The sequence below is a fragment of the Rhinoderma darwinii genome, chromosome 5 (assembly GCF_050947455.1).
Source record: "Rhinoderma darwinii isolate aRhiDar2 chromosome 5, aRhiDar2.hap1, whole genome shotgun sequence".
Taxonomy (NCBI): domain Eukaryota; kingdom Metazoa; phylum Chordata; class Amphibia; order Anura; family Rhinodermatidae; genus Rhinoderma; species Rhinoderma darwinii.
The window spans coordinates 325765871-325778156 of NC_134691.1; the positions used below are offsets into that span (position 1 = coordinate 325765871).

General features: G+C 43.0%; 1 protein-coding gene across 4 annotated transcripts in view; it reads left to right on the plus strand.

Annotated features, from left to right (window-relative positions):
- Positions 1–12286, plus strand: part of LOC142652141 (uncharacterized) — a 333622-nt gene that overhangs the window by 87195 nt on the left and 234141 nt on the right. The window contains exon 9 of one of the 4 annotated variants that reach the window (XM_075827662.1): positions 3058–3759. The exons of the other annotated variants lie outside the window; for them this stretch is intronic. Within the exon in view, the coding sequence (XP_075683777.1) occupies positions 3058–3219 (162 nt within the window). The 3' untranslated portion in view covers positions 3220–3759. Of the gene's footprint in view, positions 1–3057; positions 3760–12286 lie in introns of those variants that run through there. 4 annotated transcript variants of the gene reach the window in all.

Genomic DNA, 12286 nt, shown 5'->3' on the forward strand with positions numbered 1-12286 from the left:
TTTGTATTTTTAGGAGGGGACTGGTGTAAACGATAGGGTCTAAATTAGGAAGACTGCATGACCACTAGAAAATAAAGATGACGTCATCAAACTTACATCAGAGATGACACATAGTGCTTAGATGGATGTATGGGTAGTGGTAATAAATGGCGGGATAGAAAACAAGTTTTGGAGGGAATTTCTTCACCAAAAATGACTGTGTTGCTATCTTTTCTTACGCCATATTGTCTAGACAACTTTTTTAAAGAGGTTGTCACATGAAAGACAGCCCCTTTTAGAATGCCGCCCCTGGGGCGATCCCTGCATTCCTCCAGGTCCCGCTCCCTGTACCCTTGGCAAACTGTTGATTTTGCTGGGGGGAGCCACGGCCAGCCAGGCATTTTCTTTGCAGTGGCTGCAGGGAAAATATAGTATTACATGGCTGCCATTCAGATGAATGGCTGTCCTTGTAATACAAGTGGCTTGATTCCGACAGAACAGGAGCCACTCGTTCAGAGCGACTCTCCATTCTGGCTCCTAGAGGGGGGTCCCAAGCACGCTTATGATGCCCATATGCTCACCTCTATGATGTACTAATAGGGAACATTGTTTGTTTCTAAAGACAACCCCTTCAAAGGAACACTCCAAGCAAAACTGATTCACTATGTTATGTCTGAGGGGGCGGTGCATGACACAAGGATTGAGAAACACCAATAAGAGAATGCATGGGTTACCCTATATTTTTTTAACTTTGTAAAGAATGTTCCTCCTTAAAGAGGTTCCACCCTCAAATGTGTACTGCATGGATGCCAGCAGTCCTCCAAACGTACCATTTTGTGAAAGTGGTCTGCTCTGGCATGTATAGGGTCACCTCCTATATTAGCTCCATATAGATAGAGGACCACCACTTTAAGCCATGTTCACATGTCATATTTTAGCTGGCTTTTCTTATGCAATTTTTCCACCAAAAAGTAGGAATGGATTCTAGAAGGAGCGAAGGTTAAAAGTTAAAACCCAATATTTGTTTAGAAAATTGCACCAAATTATTTTTGTATGGCTCCAAACTTTAAGATCATAATGTTTGAGGTGGGCAGTCTAATTTAAAACTTCTCCTAGCCTTGGCAGCGCTTCTCCCAGGAAGTTCTCCATTCTCCTTCACTGCCATGTTCTAGATATCCTATCTCGGTGGAAGGAGACCTTAAATTATGGCTTCAATTTCCTTCCAGGCCTTGTGACATCTAATTGTTCCTTATTATTCTACCACACAGTGTGCTCCTTATCTGTACAATGAATAATTATTTATAATTAGTGGATTATGTTCTCGGTAGATGTGACAGTGTGTCCTAAACTAAATAAGTGAACAGGATCTAGCAGCAGGTGGGGCTGACTGCTGTGTAATGTACCTTTTGGGACGCAGTAGGTGTGCACTCAGAGTGATCCCAAATCAATAGAAAAAGGAAAAACATGAAATTTGTCTTATTATTTTTGTGAAAATGAAATACCAGAAGTTGGCATAAAAAAAAGTTATACGTTATGTCATTGTCCTTTTTAAGCATGTTCATTTCATTGCATAGTGAAAAAATAATAACGTATAAATAATCGCTTATGTAGAATATGTTTATCTTATTCGAAAAAATAAAGACTAATTTTTACATTTTATGCCCTACTAACTATAGATTGTTGACCCAAATTGTCTTCCCACAGTCCAGCGATGTCGGACATTTTTTATTTATTTACTACTTATTTGTTTCAGGTATCTTATCTGTTTGAAAGGAAACGTAAGAAATTCCATGTGTCAGTCTCTCACCTGTTCTTTTTGTTGCCTCTTCTATGAATATATCACACTGGAGCCGTTACATAGCAATAGTCTGAATCCGGCTTCATTGACACACTTTTTCTACTTGAGTCAATGGGATAACCTTGTGTCACTTACACAGGCACCAGAACTTCCTGTATGATAAAACGACATGGAATATTCCACACATGCTCTCCACAGGGGGAAACACAAACTACTATCAGAGTTACTGGTTATTAGACAGATTATCACACAGTTGGGCCCCATTTCCACGACTGTAGATTTCGTCCATAATTACGGACCCATTAATTTCTATGGCCAACGGACAACTGCCCGTATATTTATATTACGGCAAGTAGTAACCGTCTGTAAAGAATAGGACATGTCCTATTTTTTTATTTTACAGACTGGGCTCCCATACTTTATAATGGAACGGTCCTCAAATGCGGATGACTGTCCACGGTCGGCCGTACCCGTAATCACGGACCGTGATTACGGATACAGTCATGTGCATAGGGCCTAAGGCCTCATACACGCGACCGTAGCCACGTGCACGCCCGTGATTTTAGGGTCGGCCTCCCGCGGAGTTGCACCCGCGAGCTGCCCGCAGAGTTACACCCGCGAGCCGCCCGCAGATCGCGGGCCGTGCACCTGGCCGCGTCCATTATTTCCTATGAGCCTGGAAACCACGGTCGTGCCCATAGGAATGAAAGGGGCCGCAATTCTCCCGTGGATTTAGTTTCGTGTGCATGGGGCCTTATTCTCTCAGGAGAATATTGAGAGAATGATCATCCCACTGCCCTCCCAGCAGACAGAGATGGTACTGGCTCTAGCTCTATTCCCCATTGGAAACCTCCGACATATATCTCTGACAGATGCCAGTGTATAGGCATACAGTGGCATCCGGCATACATAGACTCTCATGTTAAAAAAAAAAGTATACTGCGCGGTATGCATATTTTTACTGGATGCCTCTGTTCAGAGCGCGTATCCCCGATGTATGCTTCTCCATTAGGCGAATGGGGGCCTAGGGATAGGTTTTAAATATAAGCCGAGAGCTTTCCTGGTGCGTAACGTAAATGGACACTGCAAACGCAGTGGGTTTTTAACTGATGCGTCGTCAATTTTAACGGAAATGGACATACAAATGGATGCTTAACTAATACAAACGGAAGGGAAACTGTTCCTTCCGTTTTTTTTTTCAATTTGGCATCTGTTCTACGCAAATTTTTAACTGATCAGTCTTTTTCTGCATTTATTTACTTTTCCTTTTTTTAATGTAGGAAGCGATACGTATGCGCAGTAGGAAAAACAAATCCTGGCCGGCACCGCTCCTCTCCTGTGATCTCCGCCTCCCACACCACCGACGCTCTGGTCTGGCTTCTGTCCACCCAGCTTTGCCTGGATATAAAGGGTCCTTCCTTTCCTGTATACCTTTTCCTTGACCTCTTAGGTCCTTCCTGTCTTGTCAAGAGATTCCCTGCCATTACTTTCTTGGATTTCTTGTGATTGACCTCTTCCTGTACTTTTTGACTATCTTTGCCTGTCCTGACGTCTTGCTAGTGACCCATCATGAACCTTTGCTTCCTGCCTTGACCTTTTGCTCGACCAAGAGTGAGCTCTGTTTGCCGCCTGCCCTGATGTTTGCTATAGCTGACCCCGCACACTGTCTATTGATTTAGTACTACGCCTGTTTACATTGGCCATCACCAAGGCAGACTATGCTGGGGGTAGCAACCTGGGGTTCCCCTGCAGCGAAGTCCAGATCCCTGTATAGGGGTTCCCCGGTTTAGCCCTACGTGAATTCCCTTGATGACAAAGTGGGTCCACACCACCCCCTGCAGGCCCTGTGACCGTTTCATTATCCACCGCCCCCGTGACCATCACTTTGTATTGTTTTAAACTTTTACCCCTGAGCCCTTCTTTCAGAACAATTTATTAAATTTTTTTCTTTTCTTCCAGAATCTAGTTTTCCCCATTTACAAGTCAATACTACTTCTCTTAGCAGTTATTTATACGGCAATTTCAACTAAAACATTTTATTGCCACTTTAGATGTAAGACTGCATATTGATGATTGTGTCGTCTTTGATTAATTTCCCTGATGTTGCAGAATACTGTGAAATGCATGTAAATCACTCGCTATGCTGAGCTGGAGGAAAATGAGTTTACATATTAAGTGAGCTGCCCTATTTAAAGTTTCATTGTTGGAAGAGGCGCACCGTATTCATATATTTTATGAGGACTGTTTATGTGCACAACCAATATTTTTTTGTTGTTCATTTTTATTACGTTTTGACTAGTATCAGAGACCAGTAGTCTTCACTTTTTACATAGGGTATGTGCACACACACTAATTACGTCCGTAATTGACGGACGTATTTCAGCCGCAAGTCCCGGACCGAACACAGTGCAGGGAGCCGGGCTCCTAGCATCATAGTTATGTACGACGCTAGGAGTCCCTGCCTCGCTGCAGGACAACTGTCCTGTACTGAAAACATGATTACAGTACGGGACAGTTGTCCTGCAGCGAGGCAGGGACTCCTAGCATCGTACATAAGTATGATGCTAGGAGCCCGGCTCCCTGCACTGTGTTCGGTCCGGGACTTGCGGCCGAAATACGTCCGTCAATTACGGACGTAATTAGTGTGTGTGCACATACCCATACTGTTAATCCATTAGCAACTTATATTAAAGGGGTTGTCCCAAACACAGGATAGGTGATAACATGCTGATCGGTGGGGGTCCGACCGCTGGAACCTCCACCGATCACGAAAACAGGGTCCTGTTCCTCCAAATGAATGGAGCGGCAGTTCGAGCGTGCGCAGTGCTGCTCTATTCATGGTCTATAGGACTGCCAAAGATAGCCGAGTACAGCACTTAGGCTATGTCTGGCAGTGCCTTAGAGAATGAATGGAGCAGCAGGGCACATGCTCGACCTGCCTCTCCATTAATTCGGAGGAACGGGACCTACATTTTTCTGATCTGTGGAGGTTCCAGCGGTGGGACCCCTACAGATCTGCACGTTATCACCTATCCTGTGTTTAGAAGATAACATTTAATTTTCGGACAACCCCCTGATAAATAGAAGTGGATGGAACCATCCTGTAACCAATCACATATGGTTATTGATGATATCACCACAGCCAGCCTTAGGGGTGTGAAACCAATTTTAGTTACACAGGGTGCTCCAGCCAACCCTACTGAAGGCAGTACTTCAAATGGCCTGACACCCACCTCTTGTCACCCTAACACATACTAAAATATTGTATAGCACTATTTTTTTTATTACTTTATGCATCGATCTGTATTTTCGTCACTATTATTTGAGCACTCTATGGTGCTATTTACATTGTGTGTCACTGCTTTATTGGCACTGTACAGTATGTTATTTTTGCAGTGTCTGGTGGTGGCGGCACTGTATAGCATTGTCATTTAGACATCTGTGTGGGAGTGTTAGTTTGTTACCATACTTTATGGTGCTTGTATGCACCGTTGGGTAAGGTTAGGCGCTCTTCACACTGAGTTTAATGGTCTCCGTTTGACATACTCTGGGAAATGCTACCGACGTCTACCGATTGGCTATTAAGGGATCAGTTTTATGGATACGTCATGAACTCTCTTGACCCTTTTCATGTCGTGACCAATAGACGGATACCATAATAGTTTATGGGTTACGGGTGCAACTGTTAGGCATCTATTTAACACATCTCTCACCGGTAGGCTATAATGGCATCCTTTTAACACATATGCCATGAAAAGCCATTGATTTTACGGATCCGTTTAACATAGTCGGCTTTCACTGCCTCTAGATAGAATAGCGTAGTCTACTACACTAGTCTATCCAGCAAAAAAAATAATGAAAACTACGGTATCCCTGACCGTTGTTTTGGGAGGCCAAAGTACACTTTTCACCTTCGTCGGTTTAATAGAAGCCTTTGGGTACGTTTGACATATGTATGGAGAGTTTTCCCGATGTATATGTCAAATATAAAGGGAAAACACAGTATGAAAGGGGCCTTATTTGTACACTATATGACTTTACATCTTAAGTGGGGGGGTCACCAAGCGAAGGTACTGCACAGGGCATTATCCAACATAAGTCTGGTACTGGGTTATGAGGACTCCCTATGGCCGATTAGATGATGGGAATGATGGAATTGGCAGGAGCGGAGTGACCTGTCCACTATGTGACTAATTGTAAGCTGTATTGGGCTGTATTGCGGCTTATCCCGATTCAAGTGAATGGGGCTTAGCTGTAATACCACACATAGCCTATGGCACAAAGTTCTTCGGTTTCTAACCTGGGACAACCCCTTTAACTTATCTGATATGGCACAGAGACCCAAACAATTCTCAGAAGGAGCGGCAACAACCATTCATAGATTTCTTCGCCTGCAACCTCCCACACTGTACTTCTTTAGAAAGTGCGTTGTTTTAGTACATTGTGTGTAGAACATTTTGTGCATTTTTTGGGTACTTTATTATGAACCATTGACTTCTGCATTCTCCGTATTGATGGCGGACACAGCTCACACGGCTGCTGAAATGTCCCTGACATACCAGAAGATGAGTTAAGGTGGAGGTGGTGGTCTTTGCTGGGGTTTCCCTATCTGTACATCCCTTTTCATATTCCCTATTATTGCATATGGATGCCAGTCATGCTCGGAACTCCACTCTAGTAGCCAGAGTGGAAACCATTGGAGAACGGGTTGGCTGTGTATTATATGGCCACCCATTCATTTGAATTGGCTCTGTGTAGTATAATATTTCCCCTATATGACCACCCGCAGCTTCCTCTGGCGATAACAGCTGATTAGCAGAGGGCTGTACTTATTATGTATTTCCATCTTAGACAATTATGGCATATCCACATGATATGCCATAAATGTCTGAAAGATGCAGGTCCTAGCTTAGGCACCCGCACCCGAAAACAGGGGTCTCCCTTCCCTGCATGTGGGGTGGCCACATCAAGGTGGAGACTGTTTAGAGAGGTGGCCGGGCTTACGGAAACCACGTAACTTTCTCTGCCGGGACTTCCAAAGAAGTGAATGGAAGTCACAGAAACGGCATAGCACAGCGAGCTACACTATTTCCCAAAATGCTACGCTGCTTCCGTAACTGCCATTCACCTATATGGTAATAACGGAAACGGCAAAGCGCAACGATCTACACTGTTTCTGTAAAAACCCACCGACCTCTCCACACAGTCGCCGCCTCCATGCGGTGGACAGCGGCCGCCGTATAATGCGGGTGCAGGGTCAGGGGAACCCTGTTCTCGAGGTAGGTGCGACTCCCAAAGCTGGGAACATATATGTCAGACCCTTATGGCCTATCCTGTGGATTTGCCTTAAATGCGTAAGATGGGAATAACCCTTTAACTACTCTTAGTTCCTGCACCTTAATATAGTGAGAGTGCAGTGAAGAAGCTTCATCTTTCACCAAATATCAAAGCCAAAGAGGCGGCCACAATGGATTTAACCAAGCGGTTGGGTTTGATGTATACGAATTGACAAAGACGTATACACGTGGTGCCAAAGCTACGATGTCCTGTGCTGATAATGATCGGCGCATTACATGGTAACTGACTAACTTATTACAGATACTCTGGGTTATTGTTTTGGCGAATAATACAAGTCCCGTACGGCGTCTTTAAAAGTTCTTTATCTTTGCGACTATGAATCATAACCACTGTCCTGCACCTTCCGTCAACAAAAGCAATCATCTGCCTTAATCCATAACTCATGAACTCCATGTGAATAATGTTCCTGCATAATGTGGTTAATCTTTATGAATGCCAATGAATTCTTAATCTACATTTTCTCCTTGAAAGACGTAGCGTTAAATCTTGGCTCCTTCTATCTAAACTGCCTGTAATATCATCTCTTAAACATCTCTCTCGTGCCGTATTCGCTTATTTCAGGTTGTATCCTGGAGAAAAAAAGACCAATAAAAACCTAAAACCAAAAAAAAGTTTAATAAAAAAAGTACAGTTTTGGAGCCGGCAAGTTGCTGTCTAGCGCTTCTACGCCTTTACACGTTTACATGTGCCACAAGGAAAGGTCGGCTCACAACAACAGGGCGGCAATTTGTAAATCTAATAAGATGAATGCTCCAATATATACAGCAGTTACTAAGTGTGAACAGTCACGGATATAACAACGGAAATGGTAATGGACGAAAGCAGAAGCCGGGAGCAGGGGAAGTGCTCAGAAGAGTCGGGCTAATGAAATTTCGATGTTTGTATGAAAGTGGCGAAGGAGAATTTGCTTATAATTAAAAGGCTATAGAGACACACAAAGGAGGGAGCCATTTCTTAAAGAGGTATACCAGGCGACTCCATAGACCACCAATGTATTAGCGGGGTTATGACAGACCTTTATGGCATATGCACAGGATCATTATATCGGATCGATACCTACATTATTTTTTTCCGATATTATACCACGTCAAAAATATGTTCGACATGTTATATTTAGTCCTTCTATAAATCAAATCCTACATAGCCTTCTTTAAAATAATAATCTTATAAAGGAAAGCGTCTTTAAACAAACTGGGAATTTCCCAAAGACATTTTCTATTCTTGCATAATTAGTGTACGTATTCCCGGATTGATCACCGTGGTGCCAAGCAATTTTTTTTATGTCACTCTCCTTGTCAGACAATGGTCCTTAAAGGGGTTGTCTGAGGTTAGGAAAAAAAAAGTCAGATTTATTTATTTTTTCCCATAAACAGCGCCACTCTTGTCTTTAGGCTGTGCCTGGTATTGCAGCTCAGCTCCATACACTTGAACGGGACTGCAGCAGTGACTGGAGACCCTCACTATTTATTCAGATGGGGTGGTATATTTGGATTATTTAAAATTTAAGATTTTATTTCCAATAATCCGTTTCGTTACTTGGATTTCCATTTTCTAGCAGTAATTTAAACACAAGTAGAATCCTTTCTATTGTACGCGGCCTCCCCCGGCTTTTGCGGAACATTCTCCTGCATTGCTTTCCCTCAATGTCTGTATTGATTTCGTTGTTAGAATGACAAAGTGCCGTAGTTTAGCTCAGTGCCCTTAATAAAAATATATGGAGCTCGGATTTGTCATGGACTTCCACGTCTCTCATACAGTGCGGGATTATGATGAATTAATTCCTCATACGCAGGATTGAGTTTAGCTGAGCAATAATTGCCTGCATTGTCTTTTACTCCTACGGTTACATCAGATCATTAATCTTGTGCGCTTGTGGGCGTGTCCTCAAGGAAACGTTCTGTCAATCATTCTTGTGTGGCGATTCTTCGGCTTCTCTTCTCAGCCGGGATGTAGATAAGAAAATTCAATTGTGTGTTTGAATTGATGTATTCTGTGTACAATGCTGCAGAATGTATTCACACTGTACTGATCTATTTTGGGCTTCTGTTCTTAACTGTTTTTAAAATCTCTGTTTGCAGTCAGTGAGTGGAAACATGTTTCTTTACTTCATTTATAATTAGGGCCTGTTCACATCACCATTCGCTTTCCGTTCCTGGGTTCCATCGGAGGTTTCCGGCGGGTGAACCCCGCAACGGAAAGTGAAAGTGAAACCACAGCTTCCGTTTCAGTCACCATTGATATCAATGGTGACGGAAACATCGCTAATGGTTTCCGTTGGTCACGATTCCGTCAGGTTTCCAGTTTTCCGACGGAATCAATAGCGCAGTCGACTCCGCTATTGATTCCGTCGTTAAAACGGAAACCTGCCGGAATGTTGACGAACGGAAACCATTAGCGATGTTTCCATCACCATATCAATGGTGACTGAAACGGAAGCTGTGGTTTCACTTTCACTTTCCGTTGCGGGGTTCACCCGACGGAAACCTCTGACAGAAACCCGGAACGGAAAGCGAACGGTGATGTGAACAGGCCCTTAGTTAGCCTTTTGACTCCATAGCCATTTTTTTGGTTTTTCATTTTTGGTTTTTCCTCCCAACCCTCCAAAAGCCATAACTTTTTTATTTTTCCGTCGTTAAAGCCGTATGACGGATTGTTTTTTTTGCGGGACGTCTTGGCGTTTCTGTACCATATAATTTACTGGGAAAACTAGAAAATAATCACTTGCAGAGTTTTTCACTGTGAGGGTTAAATAATGTTATATTGTAATAGTATGGACTTTTACGGATATACCAATTAAATATATATGTATTTTTTTATATTGCTTAAGAGAGAAAATGGGAAAAAGTGGTTAGCTGAAGCCTTTTTAATATTAGGTTTTTTGTACATAAAAAAGTAAAAAAAAACAGTTTAAGTTTTTTTTCTTATTAGTCTCCCTAGGGGACTTGAACCAGCGATCATTGGATATACGGCAATACTATTCTATTGAAGTACATCGTGATTTGTCAGGGCTTAATAGGAGTAGAAAGATGGCAGACCTGTGGCCTTCATCAGGCCCCCAGGCTGCCATGAAAACCATCGGCACTCCACGATCGCGTCACCAGGGGGGAGGGGGTGATGGATGGTCGGAGGAGGCCGTCCCCCTCTTTCAAACTATTTAGATGCCGCAGTCGCTATTGATCGCGGCATTTGAGTGGCTTAAATGAGCGGAACCCGTGTCATCCCTGATTCCACCCGTTGCTTTGAGTGTCGACTGTAAAGGGGGTTTTACACTGGGCAATTATCGGGCAAACTATCATCCGTAGAACGCTCGTTGCCGATAATCACACTGTGTAAACGGCAGCGATCAGCAGATGAACGAGCAAACGCTCGTTCATCTGCTGATCGTATATTTTAAAAAAAGTTAAATATCATAATGTATGGGGACGAGCGATCGGAGTAACGACCGCTCAACCCCATCCATAGCTCCTTCTGACAGGAGCAAACGAGCGCCGATCAACAAGCTGTCTCGTTGATCATTGCTCGCTAAATCGGCCGGTGTAATAGGGCCTTAACGTACAACCGACACCCGCTTTGTATAGAGTGGGCTTAGTCCGTGAGCCTGCACTATACTTCCCTTTGCCAGTTATGACGTACCTGTATGTCGGCAAGGGGTTAAAGTTTCAAGAAAACACATTTCTATCAAGTTTAACCAGGAGATGTGAGCATGATCTGGACAAGAGAATAAAAGAAAGCATCTGTTCACACACTGCAGATTTATTGTAGAAATTTCTGTGATTGAAAATCCATTTCACACGAATGAGGTTGTTTCTCCATGTGCACAGATTTCTACAAGCCTCATTCACATGAATAGGACAGTCTCAAACATTTCTGTAAAAAGATCTGCTGTGTATCAATATACCCTAAAAAGCGAACTTCACTTTACAACTGTTGATTTAGTGGAAGGTTTGGAACAAGTACCCTTTGAGGCCTATAGCCAAACATGGAACCCATCATGACCACCTTCAACAGCGAGTTCAGAACATGAAAAACGTATTGTTATATTGGTTTCCGCTCTGTGCCACCTGGGTTCCTAATGCACGGGGATAATATGCACATTAATATCCAGTACACTCAGTGATGTCACAGTACAGGGATAAAGCACACAGTGATGTCACAGTACACATATACTTCACACAATGATGCCCACGGTACAGGGATAATACAGTGAAATCGCAGTACAAAGATAATCTACTAAGTGAGGTCATAGAACAGGGAAATTCACACAGTGATGTCACAGTACAGAGATAATGCACACTGGGATGTCCCAGTACAGGGATAATTCACACAGTGATGTCACAATACAGGGATAATGCACACAGTGATGTCACAGTACAGGGATAATTCACACAGTTATGTTACAATACAGGGATAATGCACACAGTGCTATCACAGTAAAGGGATAATGCACAAAGTGATGTCCCAGTACAGGGATATTGCCACACAGTGATGTCCCAGTACAGGGATAAATCACACAGTGATGTCACAGTACAGGGATAAATTACACAGTGATGTCACAGTACAGGAATAATGCACATAGTGATGTCACAGTACAGGGATAATTCACACAGTGATGTCACAGTACAGGTATAATATGATGCAGAAAGAACGCTAATGCACCGGACTCAAGTTGCAGTTAAAGATAAATGCCAAGACTTTATTCCATAATACATCAGCAATACATGGCAATCTCAAGCCCATCGCTGGTGCATTGGTGTTCTTCCTGTGTCATATTTGTGGCCAAGAGTTGGTGGAACCCGTAGCTTGCACGGAGAGTCCACAACTGGTACTGAGGGATACAATTGAAATGAGTACTTGGATAATACACATAATAATAAAAAATGGCATCATGTGCACGCACATGACAGCACAAGAATAAAACACATAATGACGTTATATGTCAAGAAATATCACCATCCAAACGGCAACATTATAGCACAGGAAACAAATACATAATATTATAATGCGAATGTTAGAATATTATAATATCCGCTCCTCTAGGGGGAGCTCAGTGCATAAGGATTTTTACAGCTTCCATTGAGTTCAAAAGTAGCTGTATGAATTCATATGTATGGAGCTCCCCCTAGTGGTGGCTGCAGGCATCCAGAGTTTTAT